Source organism: Perca fluviatilis, chromosome 8, assembly GCF_010015445.1.
Source record: "Perca fluviatilis chromosome 8, GENO_Pfluv_1.0, whole genome shotgun sequence".
Taxonomy (NCBI): domain Eukaryota; kingdom Metazoa; phylum Chordata; class Actinopteri; order Perciformes; family Percidae; genus Perca; species Perca fluviatilis.
In genome coordinates, this window is record NC_053119.1 from 28,702,288 (window position 1) to 28,722,373 (window position 20,086).

Below are 20,086 nucleotides of genomic sequence, written 5' to 3' on the forward strand. Positions count from 1 at the left end.
AAGAATGGCATGGCAGGGGCAAAGAACAGGATTTTGTTGTGAAGATAATAGGTAGACGCTCAGTCTAGGTGCTAGTTCTTGGTTTGTCGGCCAGAACACCACTTAAGGCCAAATACTCCAGAGGATAAATGAAGAGCTTAGAGATGATTCTTATTATATTTATTCCTTTTTTTCTTGTGTGAGTGGGTGTGAGTGTGTTTTCTATAAAGAGAGAAACAAAATACGAATGAATAAAGGAAACATAAGTATACACTCATTCCTCCTTAAGCACTAATATACATTACCAAACATGAAATAAACAATAGTCAGAATATGGTTATATATGTCTTAAACTCCAATAATGTAAGCCGAGAAAAAAGGATTCAAACACTTATTATATGGGATTCTCAGACATTTTCTCCCATCTGTTAAGTTACCGCTAACGTAGACAACACTTCCTGTTATCTATGATATGCTTAAAAGCCTCCAACTAAACTAAACGGCTTGATGCTCTTATTGTGAAAACCCGGATGTTATGTTCCCGTTCGAGTTAGCAAAGCCGCGTAGAGAAGCCTCGATAGCGGTACAGATAACAATATTTAACACCACTAAATTCTTATTTACGCACACTCTCACTCTGAGGAAAGATGCTGCTCACAACTACACTCCAAGTGACCGACTAACTCTATCATAGTGCTTATTAACTGTGTGACGTCAGCTATAATATACCAACCAGCACGCGATTTGGCTACCCTGTTAAAAGCACTGAATAAACAAAAGTAAATGTGAAACATAAAACACAATATGGTCAACTGTACTACATAATTGCAACACTAACATAACTTTGGGGCCTTTTCTACAGATATAGATAGACATCCAATTGATAAATGATTAAAGGTGGAGCGCATCAAAGTCTGTATACACATACACTTGGAGGTTTATGCCTCGACGCAGAGGTCCAGGGTTCAAATCCGACCTGTGATGATTTCTTGCATTTCTTCACCCTTTTTTTTTTTTTTTTTTTTTTTTTTTTCTCTCTCTCTCTCTCTCCCTCTCCCTCCCCTTTCTCACCTAGCTGTCCTGTCAAATAAAGACGGAAAAGCCCAAAAAATAATTTTTTAAAGTGCCCATATTATGAAAAAAACACTTTTTCTGGGATTTGGGGTGTTATTTGTGTCTCTGGTGCTTCCACATGCATACAAACTTTGAAAAAAATCCATCCATGCTGTTTTGAGTGAGATACGGTTTCTGAATGTGTCCTGCCTTCAGTCTCCGGGTGAGCTGTTCAAAATCGTTAAAAATTGTGACATCACAAGCCGAAACGAGCTGGCTAACCGTAACCGTTAGCTGGTAGCGTTAGCATGCTAACGCTAACGCTAGCATGCTGCCTCGTTCTCAATAGCAAATCAATAGCAATAGCAAAGCACTGCTACAACACACACAAGTTCACCATAATCTACAAAAGAACACTTACCTGTGCGCCCTCGTTTAGAAGAAGTCTCCCAGCTAATCCTGCCTTGTAATCCTGCCTTGTAAATTGAAGAAAAAGCCTTTTTTTTACTGTCTATGGAGCTAGCTAGCTGACATGATCTACATCTGAGTTACTGCGCATGTGCGAGTGCAATCAAAGATAGTACAGAAGAAGAAAAGAAGTCTCACTCTGTAGCTAAAACCAGACCAGGTGAAAAGAGGATCTGCAGCAGTGAGAGAGAGCTGTGCAGTACAACAAAAATATGGTGTTTTTTGAAAATTAAACCATGTAAACCTATTCTGGTACAACCTTAAAATACAATTATGAACCTGAAAATGAGCATAATATGGGCGCTGTAAAAAAAAAAAAAAAAACTGTATGCACAGCTTTGTAAAAAATATTTAAAAACAATATATAGCAGGACACTGTCATTTACTGATACATGGGCTGTCTTTCCTTTATTACTCATAGATGTGCTTTGATATATCATAAACCCTCCATAACTGCAGAGGTGTTTTTAACCTGAAACTATTTTACACTCAGTCATGGTCTGAAGTCTCACTTTACATCTGTCTCTGACCTCAGGCCTGTATTCACAGCTTCAGTTTCATCCACAGTTATTAAGGAAAATATGCTTAGGTTCACATAGTGGTTTAGCATCCTGGTACAGTAACCAAAGTCAACAGGGTAATAATTCCTCTCTGAACCTGGCCCTTACCAAGGGGTCCACCCCTCAGTTCACAGCCTTGTCAAGCTTCTGTGATCCCATCTTATTCTGCAGGTCCACAGAGTTTGACTGTAAACACAGCCGCACTCGTAATAAGACACAAACCTCCAGCGAGAAACATTTCCATCCTAAAGAAACAGATCTATCAAGGTCGGCTAGTCTGAACAAATGGGTCTGAGAGATGGCCAAAGAGTGATGGTATGTTGCGCTCATATCTAGTGTTTCAGCATATTATTTCAGGGGCAGACAAGGCTGTCCCTCTACCGGGGCCAAAGGCAACACTTGCACACTGTGTATCCCTCTGTGGGGATCGCTCAGCGATTTAACAGCAGCGCTCTTCTCTCCTGTCCCGGCCAGTTCTGTCAACACAGTTTAGCATATCAGTTCCAGTGCAGCCCACATGCTCAGGTGAGGCTTCGATCGGAATGATTCTATTTTTGAGGATTTCCATAGCTACGGCACATGCATAAAGACACTATATGTATTTCATTCTTTGTAGATGAGATGGGTGGGCCACAGTTTTCCATGGCTGAGTAGCAAGGAGGCTGTGTATTAGAGAGAGGGAGGTCTTCAGTCTGCACGGTTTATCCAGGGGCTTACACTGCTCTTCAGCCAGTGTGATTTACTTGGCTGTACTTTGTAATCCTCTTTTAGTCGCTGCCAGCCCGAGAGCTGCTGGTTTGTCTTAGCGTGCTGCGTAGCTATGTATCTTCATATGCTCTCTCTCACTCTGTCTCACTCTTTCTCGTCTGGCCCTGGCTCATACTTGAAGGTCTGCTTCCAAATTAGTGCAAGGTTCAGCTGATGGGCCTGAGCGGCAAAGCTTTAGCAGCCCACAAGCTGTTGTGTTTCTAAACACAAGCTATGGAGTGGAAATTTGCAAATACAGCCACGTGCCAACTTACAGTGCGCTGCCCCACTGACTGAATAAACCTACAAAATTATACATTGTGACTCAGTGTAGAGATTTCCTTCTTTAAACAAATCTCGGGTAACTCAATGATTTTTAAATTACAGCTGCCTGCTGAAAGAAAATGATTATCTTTAATGGAATAGTTTTGCCGAAAGTTAGGGGAGAAATCCGATACCACAGTTAGCGTAGCTAGCGTAAAGACTGGAAGCTGGGGGAAACGGATCGCCTGGTTCTGTTCAAACGTAAAAAATTGGCCTACCAGCACCTTCAGTGCTCACTAATTAACACGTTACATATTGTTGGTTGAAGCTTTACAAAAAACAAAATGTAAAAATTAAATGTTGATATGGAGACTCCGGGAAATTACTGCGCAAGAAGCTTGATGGTATTTTAAGGCCCCAACGTCGACTTCATGGCAGCGCTGCGACCGTTGACTTCAAGGCACCTAACCATTGCCTAATCCTAGAGCTGCCTTGAAGTCGACGTTGGGGGCTTAAAACACCAAACACCGCGCAAAGAAACAGCCCAGCACATACAGTATTAGACGGAAATCAAGAGCAACAGAGTCAGAAAAACTGTACCTCCTAGTTGTAATTCCAAGTCAGAGAAATCAGGAGTTTCTGACTGCAGCAATATTTCCTACATGGTGCAAAGAACTACAGAGGTGTAACTATCATAGTAAATAAAATTAATTAAGTACACTGATACAATCAACTCAAGTAATTTCACAGGATATAGCCTGCTTTTAACAGGTTTTACTTGTTGACAAACTGTTTCAAATTCATAACAGCAAAAAACAGCAATTTATGCAATATAAATGATGGAATCATTTGAATATTACCTCTCTCAGTTAAACTCATCAATGAGCAGCGATGAACGAATGACCATGATTAACCATTTTATTAATGTATATCTGTGACTGAATGTATGTATGGAGATGAATGAAGGAATTAATGCATATTTACAATGGATTGTAAGGATATTTCTAAATGGATAAATTCATGTTTTTTATTTTTAGGACTGAATGTATGGATGCTAATGGAAGGATGGCTTTTTTTATTTTTTTTGCACAAGTAGCCTAGCCTGACAAGCCAGACCCACATCAAGATGTTGGGTCTGGGAACTCACCATTCGCAGGGCTCAATCTGAGGGGCGGGATAAACGGTTGTCTTTCACATTCCCTCTGCACGTAATTGGATAGCGCTACAACCAGGCAGAGCAACGAAGAAGGTAGCGAAGCTAGTTGATAGATTAAACTTTTGCCTATCGGGTCGGCAAAACTCCGAACACATCTTCCTTTTTTAAGAATGACTTCAGTGCCATTCTTTGTTCTTTTCTCAAAGAAAAGCTTAACTCCAAGTCTTCCAGAAGACCGCTGTTCCCAGCAGCAGCAACCATAAGCCCGCCCACCGACTCTATACACGATGTGATTGGCCTGACCAAAATTTGGTTTTTCCAGCTCGCAAGCCAACGGAGCGTGCCTAGACTGACCCTGGCTGCAAAATAAATTTGCTGCCACTAGGGTGCGTCTAGATTTCTAGGCTACAAGTAGCCTATAGAAAATGGTAATTTGCACAGGTCTTTGAGTAGCCTAGATGTTCAATGTACATTTGTCTTCTAACGGTTTTAACCCTGTGTTTGTTGTGTGTCTCTGTTGTTACTCTTGTAGCAATTTCTCTCTGTGTCCAAAACAAATTTCTCCTTAGGGAGACTAATAAAGATACTTTGACTTTGACATAAACAGCCCAAAGTTGGAATAACAGAGCTGATATTGGAATAACAAAGCTGATGTAGCATGACGGCAGCCCTGGCTTGTAAAACCAAATATGTCATTTTTACACTTAGCGTAACGTAGCTGTTTCCCCCTGTCTCCAGTCTGCTTAGCTATAGTCTGACTCACAGGATGTACCATGTGCATATAATCCTGCAACTGGCCGTCTATTTCAGATGGAATTCTTCTTCCCTTCCACTATCTGTGTGTTACGGTTTTCAAAATCCCCGTCGCTAAGTGAGAAAACAACAACAATCTCTGAGCTAGCAACTTTCTTTCAGTGAATGGTTGTAAAGATTTAGAAGGCATATGTTGCATATGAACATTTGCTGTCTAACGGGGACGTTCTTGCATGTTTGCTCACTGGTTAAGGAAAAGGTTTCATATTCCAAGCATGGCCTGTCGTCCGTTCCACTTCACATGAGCTTCTGTGATATTGGTTTAATAACATTCTGCAAGAGCCACATACAGCTATTGAATTGTCTATAATTTTAACGAGTCCAGTGAGCCACTTTGGAGCTAAAGCATAGGCAGGCTTTACCTCTTGGGCACCATTGATCGACTTATGTTTGTCTTCTTAGTCAGTACAAGTTGTACCACATAGTCGGCATACGTCTTTTATGGTTTTATGTCGCGTTTTCTGTTGCGGGGCTTTATCCGTTGTCATGCAAGGGCTTGCCTCCCCACGTAAAAATGTTCCAACAAAACAAGTTTCCTCCCGACACTTTTTTTTGCAAGGGCTCCGTCGCTGCATCTTGGGCCTAGCACCACCCAAGACAATTGTAATTGGTTAAAGAAATACAAACAAACCAGAGCATTTTTTTCCCCATAGCGTGGAATTATGATGGCTGGCACAGCTCTAAAACGAATTGTGGAGCTAGGTCTGGATGTGCGAGACTAGCTAAGCTAAACCAACCACCTGCTGGCTGTATCTTCATATTTAGCGTATGGTCACAAAAGTTGTACAGTATCAATCTTCACATGTATCTCTTTCCTAAAATGTCTTGAATCTTGAGTTTGGTGTTGCTTTACCCAAGAGTACAGCGTTGGTACACAGCTCTATGTAAGATTTTTACCCAGCTGCTTTATGCATAGCTCTGATCATGCCGGATCTTCACCACCAACAGCCTTCGGTATTGAGGGCCTCTTCCAGGGTCCAGACCCCTTGCTGCTAAAGAGAGCCTCAAGCTGTGCTCGGGCTGAACTTTTCTCCACCTGCTTAGCATGGGGTCACTCCTCCACAGCTCATGTTCTTTATGTGTTTGTCTTGGACACAGACACGGAAAGGCCCTCGGTTGGTGGGGACACAAGTGAATCTACACGGGGGAAGGGAAGAGATTAAAAGGAAGGGCAGACGCTCTCAGACGTGCAAATGTCTTTTTATTACCCTCCTGGGCCCTTGGTTTTTTGACCATTTTGTTTCCAAACTAATAATTTCCTTCTTCTTCCTTTTGAAAAATTCTTATGGGGTTTATAGTGTGAATGTAGGACAGGAAAGGTCGGTCAATGGTAAAGCCAATGGGATGTACTTCTCTTCGATGTGTCAAATCTCTGTGAAAGCCAAAAATTACATCATACAGCGATTTTAAATCTGTATATTCACAGACAGCCGGGGGGAAACAAATCGCCAAAAGACACACTCAAACTAGTTATGCACTTACAGTTAATCTCATAGATTCCCATTCAAACCATGCGTGGTTATATAATAATATAAAACACCATATCTGAAAGACCACTTTGTATTTTACGAGCATGTCATGATATTAGGTATGCCAATTTGTGCAAAAAGTACAGTATATACATTGGTTTAAATGGTTTAATTTGATAACCTTGTCATGGTAATAAAATGAATAGATTGGTATCAAGTTACATTAGGTGTACTGCACATACAGTACTACCCTTAGGGAAGATGTCTGTGTTCAGTGTAGCATTCTAACAGAGAGACTCTTACTCTAAAAAAAAAAAAAAAAAAATGCAATTCTGTGCTCGAGACAGATGGGACGGCTGCAGTTTAAGCACAAATATCTGGCTGTTGTTGAAAATGCAATTTGTTCATTCAGTCATTAATATCCAACAATGTCATGCTTATAAGCAATACTGACAGTGTTGTGATTTGTGAATGTCTGGGATTTATAGACCATCTCTAGACAACAAGATGTCAGGCTAAAAACATCAGTGGTTGAGTTGCTGATTTGAAATATGGTTAAGAATTCTTTCCCTTGGGGGGAATTTTTTTCCTTCCTACCCCCTTTTCCCATCCTTCTCGATATTCCTGTGCTCTTGTAGCCTGACACTGACTCTTCCTCGGGTTTAAACCCAGGCAGTGGTTTACTTGGCCTCCATTGTCTTCTGTGCTCTCAGAACCCGCAGTCAGACAGCCCTCGGAGGTCTCGCTGCCCCCTTGGTTATGGTGTGGCAACTCTCCAGTTCTCCTTTGATAATGTGTTTATAAATGTGATAATTATATTATATAATTAGATTTGTGCATTTTTGTCTCAGAAGGTTGTGCTTTCTAAATATTATGCTGGCAAACAAGCGTATGGTTGTGGTTGGACGTGAAACCCACATTTATAATCTCAGGACAAATTCAGCAACTCGAGTCGGTGTCTGGATCGCCTTTGGAATGTAAAATGCTTTTTTGGAACGGAGATGGAAAAATTCAGTTGTAATAAAAAAGAATAAACAGCACTGGGTTGGTCTTCTGTATTTCTGAAGCATGCAACATGATAACCTGTAGGAGAACTTATTTAAGATCAAAATTACACAAAAGAAATTGCTTTAGTGTCGGTTGATCCACCACTTTTGTCACAGACTGAAATATCACAATAACAGCTATCTGACAGATTACCATGCAAGTTTGTACAGACATTCATGGTTCCCAAAGGATGAGCCCTACTGACGTTGGTGATCCCCTGACTGTGAGGTTAACACATGTGGTTTTACGTGTGTGTTAACAAATGTCTTTTCTTGGTAGTAATTCGTTTTAAATGTCAGTTATAGGGTCACCACTTTGTCCTATTCTTCACTCTTTCATGTTACTAGATATAACAATGATAACCCAGACTACGACGGAATATTAACCGTTTATTAGCCCAACAGCATGTCTTTACTAACCTGACTCCACCAGATGGCATATCCATAGATATATAGATAGTATATCCATCTGGGAACTTTCAGTTGGAGAACTTTTGTGAAGGGGCGAAAATACTGGTTAGCTGATTGGATAAACCATCTGTCTATTACCACCTATGTTGGTGATAGACGGGCCAAATCAACCAATCAGATCAAACTCTTGACAAAACAAGTCGGGAGAAGAGCAAAAACATCTTTTCCTCTGAGAAAAGTCTCCAGTGCCGTTTTTTGCTCTTCTTTCAATGAAGGAATACTTTCTAATTCGGATAAAACTTGCACGATAGCTACGCTCATCTCATCCGTGGAAGTTGCCATGTTGTTTCGACTGAACAGTTGCTTCTCGTTGCGTCACACCTAAACCCGCCTCAAAACCAACGCTGATTGGTCGTCCAAATTTTCTCTATCTCAAGATGCCAGACTGATCTGCGAGTGGAAAACTGGAGCTCGCGAGATCAGGACGGTCTCACGAGACTATGTCTTTAGAGCAGCATGGCTAACACCAGCAACGGAAGCTAAAGTTACTCACAATCCATCAGGTGTATCTCACTACGGAATAAGGAATAGCCCAAAATACACAACACATTTGCCTCACAACTCTTGGTGGACTTAAAAGTCCCTATTTCTGTGAATGTGATATTTAACTTTTTAAATAGGACCCGAGAAAAAAGTTTTACTATCTTATATGTAACATTGTCTCATCATTGATCAGTAAGGATTAAAAAAGTAGTAAGTACAATTATAAAAAGGTTTGGACACATAAGACCGTGTCTTAAACCAAACATAAATACTATGTGTTTAGGTAGGCCACTAATCCCAAAATAAAAGCTTTGCCTTTGATCTCGAACCATATGGATGATGATCCCTTAATAGACCTTGACAGTCTAAATGAAACTGTGGTTCCTACGGCCTTGCTTCCTTTGATCATTACGACTTAAGGGGGTCCACAGCCAGCCGTCGTTGACTCTGTCCTTGACTTTGTCAAAGTTAAATTGTTTGCAATGAGACAATTGTTACCATCAGTGAGAAGCATGCAGCTGTGGACCATAAAGGTGATTTCTGTGATAGCAGAGTATTAATAACAGGAAAGGCCTTGTGACAGAGGAGCCACAGGTTTGTGTATAACAGTAGGCAGAGCAGGGGGTTATGAAAGAAGATTTAAAAAGAAAAAGCATAATATAGGACATCATGTCTTGACTGCAGGTTTTATGTCCTCAGGAGCAAAGTATTTCTGGTTCCAGGGACTCCTGCCGATAAGCCATCTGCCCCCCAAATCCTTTTTGTCGCAGTGTGGCATATGCAGCATGTTTTGATGCATCTGCGCCATCTACTCTGCTGTCGTGGTTGTTATGATAGTATGATCAAATTACTTTGTGTTTCCACGCTGTTTGCATTCCATCAGTGTCTCAGTATCCATCCAGCATGTTAAACCGCAATCTTCCCCACCAGCTGTAAATGGAAATATACTGTGAATATTCTTGATCAGCCTTGGTTTGTTGATGAGCTTTCTCTTTGCAAGTACCCAATAAACCAAATGTCCTGACCTCAAAGTTCAATTAAAGCAGAAAGCGTTGGTGTGCACTGTTCAGCACAGACATTATCAAGAAAGATGCTATCAAACGAGAAACCTATAGGCGATTGAATCGCGGCTTTTTCCCTCATTCTCTTCCCTCCTGTTATTTTCTCAGTGACCCCTGAATGCCAGTAAACACGCAGGGTACAAGGCCCCATCCAAAGCCAGGAGCAATAAAGATGAGTAATGATTGCCTCTCTGTGTTTTGCCTTTGCAGACAAGCCAGCCTAAACGAGGCAGCCGAGAAGTATTACGGACAAGCGGCGAGCCTGAGACCCAACGTGAGTACAACCACAACTAGCTAATCATCCCCATTACTATTTACTCTGACGGACACTGTGCAATCACAGTCTGGGTGGCTTTCCAATAGTATTACTGCCCGGTCTGCCGTGTCACAATGGCCTTCATTGTCAGTGATTCCTAGGAAAATGGGGGCTATGTTTTTTTTCTAAGCTCAATGGTTTGTTTGTGTAGCATCCATCACCAGCATCAAAGGACAAGCCAGGGTAAGTAGATTGAAAAGAATAATGATAACAACACTCAGTCAGGGGACTTTGACATCTTGAAAATGAATGGGGTCCAGTCTTTGAGAGCTCTGGCAGGAGGGGTCGAGTTGTTTAAGTGAGGGCCACAGAGGGAGCAAAATATGTTTGCCATGTGGTCACCCTGTTTGTTCCTGTGTCGTGATTAGAAGAAACCAGTTCAGGATTAATCCTCAAAATATATCTGGACAGTGTTATACAGACAATAAAGTTTAGTTCAACAGGCACACAAACCCTAGTATACTATATACAAACCATGACAAACAAAACGTTGAGCATAACAAAAGGATAACATTTTCACAAGAACCATGAAATTGAGCTTCTATCTCCTTTGTTGATCTCAGTGTTAATGTAGAGTTCAACTTTTGCCAAAGAATTGTGTATTATTAACATCTAATTAAACCTATGTTCAAAATATATATATATATATATATATAGTTTGAACATAGGTTTAAATTTAATAATTTTTTGTTCAAAGCATAAATAATTTAAGAGAACCATAGAGTTTAAGATGAGTGTTTCCATGAATTCTCTTTTATAAGTAGCACAAACTCCTGTTTCTGCTGTGAGGACGCTCTCACATCTAATCACCGCTCCCTTTTTTCTATTTCGATCAAACTTTGTAGAACCTTTTGGAGTTAAAGAAAGATTTGGAAATCTTAAAAAGGATTTTTGTTGAAAAATTGGAACTCACCTTGCAAGATAGACTTAAAAAAAAAAAAAAAAAAAGCCTCTTTTTCTCTGACGATTTATGTGTTTTGTCCAACAACAACAAAATATTGGATGGTTTGCTGATGGTTTTGTTCATCCACCAATTCATTTCATCATTACTTGCTTATCCCTTAAGGGTTATGGGTGCTGGAACCTATCCTGCAATGGGTGAGAGGCAGGGTAAACTTAGGTCACCAGTCTGGGCTAACACTATCGCTGAGAACTGGCAGAAATCGAGCTGAGTCTTCCTGCAGGCTTTCTATACCAAACTAGAATGGCTTGAAACAAGGTAACCAAGGCATTTTTCCAAAAAAAAGGGTCCATGGTAGAACTTCAAACATTACCACAAAGTAATGAAATACGTGTGGCAAGGTACCTTTAAAGACCTGCTGAGGAAGTTTGTGTTCCTTCTAGTTCCAGATACGTGTAATTTCCACATGACTGTTTCTTGGCAACTCTAATTGTACAAACATACTGTACATTTGAAGTCAACATCCAAACACAGAGGCACTTTTTTGCCCCTACTTGGTCACTTTTGCTTGGATGCCTTTTGCCATTTGTATTGCTTGTATTACAGCTAAGGCACAATTATAATTTAGCATCTTCATCCATCTTCTTTACCATTATCCTTTGTTCTTTCCGATGTGACTTGACTTAAGCCATGTACCCTGTCCATCTTCATTTGACTCTTCGCTCTCCAAAGGCACTGGTGTTTTATATTAAGCACATATGTTTGCTCGCTCTGAGTGAGAGGAGAATTTTCTCCATTCAAAGGATTTAGTCCCTTAGTCCTACAATTCCCTCTATCTAGACAAGCTAAATCCCATCGGATGCTTGGTTTGCTTTGGTCAATCTCTGCGCCCTTTGACTTCTATCCTTTTACCATTCCATGTAGATATTCCTAACCAAAATGCCAATCTGAAGTCATTATGGTCAGGTCATTCCCCATTGCCTTCACGTTTTACTCTCACAGCCTTTACAGCATATGTTGCTTTACAGTCTAGGCTAATATGCTCCACATCTGGCCGGGCCTCTGCTGCTACATGCCATTTTTAGGAAGGGTAGGCAGGCAGAGAGGTTGCAGAGCAGCAGGAAATGAGGAAAAAATGAAAGCTTCTGACAAGGGAACGTTTTGCAGAGTGTTGCAAGTGTTGCAAGGGTGAGGAAGAATGCAGGAGTAGGGTTATAAATCACAAAAGTCTTAGCCATATGAAGAAGGGGAAGAAAGGCCTGGGTGAGGAAAGGTGGGAGCCTACAGGGGAGAGTGGAGGAAGGAAAAAACTCAGGGATTGATAAGTCCTTCATGGGCGGAGAAAAGATCTTTTGAGTTGCACTGAGAGGAAAACCAGGAGTTAGTTGATTTTCTACCCAAAAGTCAAAAGCCCATTTCAGAATTGTGTACGGTAGTTACGCATCTTCACCAACCTCTCATTCATTTAAATCCTACTCTTATCTGGACAGACTTTGTTTTTAGGCAAAACTCTTGTTAAAAGCTATGTCCCCATCGCCGTGTCATTCAATCAGTGTCAGAGAATAGAATGAGAAAGCTTGAATCTTCACTGAAACATTCCTGTGTACATTTGCCATCAATCAAATCCCCTGATGCCATTAGATGTGCAGCGGTTGTTTCTCCCCATGGCCAGCTGGGTATTAGTCGACCTTTGTCATTCTTTTATTTTGTGACCATATTCTGAGTCATGTTACCTTGTGAACTGATTGACATCTTAGAAACAGACTGAGGCCAAGGGTGTAATTTCCTTGGAATGTGTGTGGGGATCAGTTTGATTCAGTGACTAAAAGACTACCAGTCTGTGTCTTCTTACTGTCCAACCACCAACATCCAGAGGCTTTGAGTTGATCAGAATGTTAAAACACTCTAGACCAGTCTTAGTCTCTTAACGTTATTACTGTGCACTCCATGCATTAAAGCTTTACAAGCAGTAGCGAGTGATTTTCAGACTTTTTTTTGCCGCTACCTACTTGATGGTGATTGTTGGGGCCGCATGCAGCCTGTGAGAAAGACTGTCACTGAACAGTCAGGGCTGAAAAAGGTCCCCTAACTCCTCTGCATTTTGGATAAAAAAAAATAAACAATTGAGCCGTTTGTCTTTACAGATAATTCTAAGAATTCCTAGAAGTAATAATCAAACATAATGCAGTAAATGACGCTGGCTCTTTGTAGTAAATATTTAAATAAAAACATTATTTATTGAGTAGGTTCATTGTTGATATTGGAAATGATAGTTTGTTTTTGTCCAAAAAAAAAAATTATAAAACAAAATAACAACATTTATCCAAAGAAGCAATCCTTACAATTATAGGTGATTATTGGGAATTTCTATGTGGAAATGTTTTGGTATACTAACATTATTATAGAGAGGATGATAACCAATTAAATCATAATTTATTATAATTCATAGTAAATTAATCATAATGCCCCCCCCTCCACTTCTGAAACCACAACTACACCCTTGACTGAGGCTAAGGGATAATTGCAATTCACTGAATATCAGATGCTTACCAACTCCACAAAATGGCTTTAACACCGATTTGTCAAAATACACCTACTTGTCACCTTGCGGCTACAGTATATGTGTGTGGCCCTTTCTCTGTCACTTTCAACTATGTCCATATGTATAAACAGTTATATATTTTGGCCAGCATTATCCTGAGTAATAAAAATCCCCAAACTTGCAAATGGATCCCCAAGCGTTATTTTGTGGTTTGACCTTTAAATGGTGGGTCAAACAGAAGGTAATTTATTGTGCAAACAGCCTCAGAATTACCCTGACCATTAAAGTCAAGAACTCTGGCTGCTCCTGAACAATAATGGAAACACAGAGAGAAAATTGTGTTTTGCTATGGGCTTCATGTAATTGCACAGTAAGCAGCGAACGTAGTGCACTAGTATCTAGTAACTTTAATGCTGAACATTTGGGGCCAGTAAGCAACACTAGAAGTGTTGGTCATGCTAGCCTTTACTTTGGACAAGGCATCTGTAGCATGTCTTATATGTGTGGAGGCGAATAGTGGTTCCACTCTAACGGACAACAGGATTATTCCAGAGTCTCTTTGATTTATTCATCAATTTAACTCTCCCTATGAGAAAAGCAGCACTATTAGACATATTGTTCCCATTGAAATTCTCATGCATGGAGCATCACTCATCCAAGCTTGACACAGGAAAAACAGAGAGATGTTTTGTGAGACAAAAGTGGAACAGACTAGCAAAGGAGGGCAGTTCACACACAACCTATGGTGTAGAAAAAGCAAGATAAATGGCCATACTATCTAAGACTGTCTTGTGTTTGGTAACCTCTATGGTAATGTATTCTCAGTTGCCTAATATAAGATACATACTGTATGGGAAGTGTTTAGGGTCCAAAGGTCATTGTTTGTCCTCAGGAATGCATTTCCTTTTGGTTCAAAAACAGGATTTTCATTCCAGTCTTTTAGTAGTGTATCATATTTTTAATTGAGGCCCCGAAGCAACTGTTCTTCCAGTAATTGAAGGAATATGTAATAATCGTCCCATGTAATTGCTACCTGTTAATTGTAGGTTTTGCACATTAATACATTATATTACTGAAAAAGCTTAATGTCAAGCCCTGAATTGTAATAACTTTGGTGATCCCTTCACTTACTCTGCAGTGCTGTCCAACTTTGATTTACGACAGAATGCCCGCACAACTAATGACATCCTCAGCGGCACTCTGTTTTGTGCTAATTAGTAAATCTTAGCATGCTAACACGCTAAACTTATATGGTAAACATAACCTGCTGAACATCAGCATGTTAACATTCGTCACAGCTGGGACCACTCACTGTCGTTTTGTCTAGGTTTTAACAACAAAGCGTGGTTGTGCTCGCACATTTAAAAACTGCAGAAGCTAACTATATTGTCTTAGTCTATATTGACAATGTTTAATTTCCGGGATTGTTCAGGTGCCGCTGGAAATTCTGCCGGATGTCCCTAATTTTCGGCCGGATGTCCGTCTGATACTGCTTTCTTTGTGTTGGCATTAATACTAAACTCCGGTCGATTTATGAGGACTATGTTGCTCCATCTGGTGCTTAGCGCCGCCCAAGACGATTGTGATTGGTTTAACGAAATGCCAATAAACCAGAGCACTTTTCTCCTATCCCATATTGGAATGTTGTGTGGACTAGCCAGACCCTCTTCCGCAACGCTGTGGAGGAAGGTCTGACAATGCGAGACTAGCTAATGCTAGACCGCCAGACTGGAGTTAAAGGATTTGGGCCTAGCTGGATTTCCGACTCCGGGAGCCGTCCTCCGTTGCTCTGCGGCTGATACGCTTCTCCTTCGGCAGACCTCGGCTCAGCATTCTCAGCTTAGCCGCTGGCCATTCCGCTTCTCTTCCTGCGTCAAACAGTGCAACTTCCCACGTTGCCACTCACTTGACAGTTCATGTGTTAAATAATTAAAGACACAAATGTAACAATAACGTAACTTGATGGGGAGAAACGTCAATTAGCTTAGGAAACGCTGATCCTCTCATGCAGCCTGTTTGGGTCCTCTTTTTCACTTCTTCTTTGAGCTCTGTGACGCAGATAGGTAGGGCTGGGGATCGTTCAAAATGTATCGCTACCAGTACCCATACCAATACCGGCATACTTTAATATCGGTTCCTAAACGATACTTTTTTTCGATACCAATTTCATGGAACAAAATGAAATTACAACATTACGGCAGAAATATTGAAATTTATCTTTCAGGTCCTACTACGTGAGCCCCGTCTCTGTGCATAACGTGGAGTTTTTCCTGTCTGTCTCTACGACGTGTATCGTTAGACAGCCAATCACCAGCATTATTAGATCTTGGTAGAAGCATACTGCGAGCTTATTGACTCACTGACGCTGATGAGATTTACTCCTTAGGTATTGAAATTAGGCGTTGAAAGACGAGGCATTTTTCGATTCTCGATACCTAAAAAGTATTGAATTCGGTACCCAGCCATTGTGATGTTACCATTTAGCTCAAAAGCACAGCCTCACAGAGCCACTAGCCACTAGCATGGCTATATAGTATATAGTCTTGATAGTAAGCTCTAACTGTTTTTGTGCAGCACTGCTGTTGTTGTGAATGGTTCACATTTGTCATAACATTCCACAGATTTCTCATAACATTTATTGAAAAAGCCTCTCATGCAAGAGTGTTGCTCTGGGAATTACTGTTGATTAGTTAATAGGCCGTGAGAAAGAAATTGCAGCTTAATTTTGTGGTACAGCACATCAGTAAATGCCAAGATGCCATAATCATGTGCCATTCAATGTGACAATGATGTATGGGGCCATACTTGTAAGAAAAAGTCACAAACACTGCAGTAAAAGCCCATGATTGGCCATTTTTACTTCACTGGAACATTCCTTGTTTCCTAGGAATGGCAATTACAGAAATTACAATAGTCTCAAGCAGTAAAACAGTAGCTTCGCTACAGGATTAGACATCTTTTCCACACGTCTAACTGAAATGGAGATCAGATGTGTTCCCTCCCTTGGCCTGGATACTTCACGGTCTTCACCGTGATTGCAGCTTGGACACTTTTCCTGTACTTATGTCCTCATGACTCACCCGCCCCGTCGCACTGCCCCCTGGCACCAGCAGGAATTTACAGTTCCATTCATCTAGACTCAACTCCAAAGTGGTGGTTGCTCCCTCTGACATCTGTGGCCACAGACAAGACACGGGGACACGCAAAGCAGCATGGTTACCAAACTCCAAACACTGCACCGCAGTCTGTGTGATCTGACAAACAGGAACCAATAAGGTTTTATGGTCTGCTGTATAGCTTCACAAGATGACCATAGTTTCTTTTATTTAAAAGGGCAAAATAACCGTTTATTCTTTAAATTCGCGTGGTCATCAAACTATGACATCTTTCCTTGGTTTTGTAATAAGATTCATATTTTATTTTAATTCAAAGTTTGCCTGTCAACAATCCATTGGATGTGGCTCAGTGATGTCATTTCTGGTCAAATTCAATTCCCTGTTAAATTATGTATACCCTCAAAGTGTGAATAGTTAGATCCCATTTGCATTAATCATCGTATCCACTCATGGCCTCTGATGTTGTAAAATCTAAATTTTTCATCAAAACTATTCATCAAAACAATTCATTCACCATTAGTGGTGAGCAAATAACAGTCAGCTCACTCTTCCTATGTCTTCACAGCAGACTCACTGTGTTTACAGGAACTGCACCTATGTCTCAGTAACAGGGTATGAGTCCTGTGTTGCTATTCTTGAAAAGAAATGACCGTGTATCTTTGGCCCAAACTTTTAAGCTACCCTGAGGTGTACTTATGAAACTAATCTCGTCCTAAAATGACTAAGGCTTTTTTTTACTTTTTTTTTATTTTTTTGGTTTCAGTATCCTGCCGCCTTGATGAACCTGGGGGCCATCCTCCACCTCAACGGGAAGCTGCAAGAAGCTGAAGCCAATTACCTCCGAGCACTTCAACTGAAACCGGATGACACCATCACCCAGTCCAACTTGCGTAAGCTGTGGAACATAATGGAGAAACAGGGCCTGAGGACCAGCAGCCCCTGAGCTCACCCTGCCCACCTATACCTGCCATCTGTACGCCAGACCTGGGGGAAAAGGACGGCATACACGCTCCTCTTTTTCTCTTCTCATCCAGGAAAGATGGGAGAAACTCAGGGAGGATGTTTGCTCAGAGAGGCCATGACTGTGCTGCACAGCCCGCCTAATAACTCCCTGAGCTCTGCATACACCTCAGGCCAGAAGCTTTCTGAGAAGCATTGCTCACAGTTTGGCAGGCGCTGCGTGGTATTTGGACTCTTTAGAACTCTCACAGGAACCACATGTTTGTTTGTTTTCTTTTTATTTCTTTTATAACTAGAGCACTTGAACTTGAAGTGAGACCATAGGTACATCCTTCAGCATTTGTGATGAATTAGGTTTTTTTTTTTTTTTTAAATAAGCAATTGCAGTTGAAAGGGGTGAAATTTGTCCCCAAGCAGTGTGAGATGAAGAGAGAAAAGAATCTCAGAGCATTGCACTGAGGGTATTTTCCATCACCATTTATTAAAGTTCTTGGTTTGATCTGATGTTCCATCTTGATAATGACGAAAAAAGGCAACATGAAGGACTGGATGCCATCTAAAATCACCAAATTAAGTTAAAATCATAAAAAAAAACTCCATTCACGTCCTCAACTGGTCACACACATAAGATTACACACATAATCACATTATGAAGATAGGAAAAATTAGCACCATCACTGCAAACCATTTGTGACAGTCCTGATATTTGGTGAAAACTTGAAAAAGGGAATTTAATTTGGTAGCCATAACAGCACAACAATAGCCTCTAAAAGCTCCACGAAGGCTGGACTTTGTCAAATACAGTATGTTTTGACAAAAGAAATCTGAAAAGCAAAGGAAGTGAGACTTTGTAATGCCTTTATAATAAAAGGTAGGAATCTTCTCTAGCAGTGTGTGGCATTTATACCACTACTGCTTTTTTATTCAGCACTGGCAAGGAAGCAAAGTCACCATGGTTGCTTACAAACTTGTTTGTCGGCAAACAGTAAGAAGCTATGAATGGAAATAACAAGATAGCAGGTACAGTAGTTTTTGGGTGCACGTTTCCCCACACGCCTGAAGCTTTTACGAAACAAGCGTGCGGAGCTGAAACCGATGAAAGAGTTCTTCTAACCAAATACGAAAGCTATGCCGATGCACGCCATTTCATCACAGAACAATTACACGGACATCGTCTGAGGGAAATGTTTTAATGCCTATGTTTTTGTTGGAATAAAACTTAATTTCTTTGTGTTTTGTATAAATGAATCCTAATATATACCTACGTTGTGTATAGTATACAGAAAATCTTGCAGCAAAAAAGTAGCCAGACTTAAAGTGGAAGCTCAGATACTGAGCGAGTTTGGTTTGTTACATGAAATATTTCCCATATTGTCAAAACTCACTCTTAAGGTCTCATTTTGTATATATTCTGAGTAATTAACATCTATGTGTTTTTTGTTGTTGTTGTTGTTGTTGTCAGCATACAGTAAGTGAAACGGCACCTTGCGGGAAGTAAGAATATGTACAGTGTTTGTGATCGTTTGTTATTGGCCACAAACCTCCTGAACTGTCTGCATCCTTAGTTTATACATCGTAAGTTATTGCTTTGTGTTACCTTAGCAACAGAACCAGCTGGAACTGTGTTTTTACTTGTGAAATGAAGGAATGTGATGTACACGTTTGTGGTCATTGCTGAGAAAAAAATCTCCAAATGCAGTTGAGTGGCTCATTATTGGTAAGCACCTACAATGGAGGATAAAAACGTTGAATATATACAGTATGTCACTTGTTGCAGTCACAATGTTTTTAACACTGTTCTGTTTTTGACTGTGATGGTCACTAGTGATATGTTGAGTAAGATAATCACAATTCACCTGACACACAGCCCGTAAAGCGCTTGCTAAGTTCTCCTGTGTATACAAAGTGTTCATGAAGAAACACAGATTATTGTTATTGCTCGAGTGAAGATAAAAAAAAAAAAAAAAAAAAAAACGGTTTTCACTCTGTGTCTCTGCTCAGGGATCTCAAGCGGTGGGTTATTGCAGAAACTTGTTCACAGAGCGTTTACTAAATTAAAGATTTATTTTTGAACGTTGTCGTATTTGTATAAATTATCGAGATTTGTAGCCTTTTTCTCCTTTTTGTAATATAACGATGAACAATGTGCCAGAATAGACCTTTTTTTTTTTTTTTCTTCCCAATGTTGCTTTTTCCACAATAAATTTATGGTGTTCTGCTTTTGTTTTGGTTCCTGTGCAGACTTTTTTTTTTTTTTAAACAGATGTACACTAGGTTACATTTCAGACTAATTTATGGATTTCATATGAATTTTTAACATTCTTCGCCATTCAAAAACACATTCCCTTCACACTCTGTAGCAATGTCTACAGTCCTAAGTCAGATTTCCTTTATATTCATGTGGGAGAGCAGACTTAATGGGGTGGTCTTGCATGCTGTGGAACAGGTTTTACAGAGCATTTAAAGTTCCCCCCGCCCCTGCAAATTTGCTAGAATGTGTCATAAAATCAACTCAAATGGATCTCCTCTGCTTTCATCTTTGAACAACAAAGAAGACATGTAAATAATCCCATATGGTAAGGGTAGCACAGTGTCTACATGTGGCTGGTGTGTTTCACTTACAACCGCCTCCACAATTCAGACCCCGCTGACAAGCCCTTCCCTGAGAACGAAGCAGCCTG

At 40.5% G+C, this 20,086-nt stretch overlaps 1 protein-coding gene across 1 annotated transcript in view; it reads left to right on the forward strand.

Annotated features, from left to right (window-relative positions):
* Positions 1-19,623, forward strand: part of tmtc2b (transmembrane O-mannosyltransferase targeting cadherins 2b) — a 123,229-nt gene extending 103,606 nt beyond the window's left edge. The window contains exons 10-13 of the mRNA XM_039809139.1: positions 2,232-2,266; positions 2,554-2,585; positions 9,781-9,844; positions 17,209-19,623. Of these exons, the coding sequence (XP_039665073.1) occupies positions 2,232-2,266; positions 2,554-2,585; positions 9,781-9,844; positions 17,209-17,388 (311 nt within the window). The 3' untranslated portion in view covers positions 17,389-19,623. The remainder of the gene's footprint in view (positions 1-2,231; positions 2,267-2,553; positions 2,586-9,780; positions 9,845-17,208) is intronic.
* The last annotated feature ends 463 nt before the right edge of the window (positions 19,624-20,086 follow it).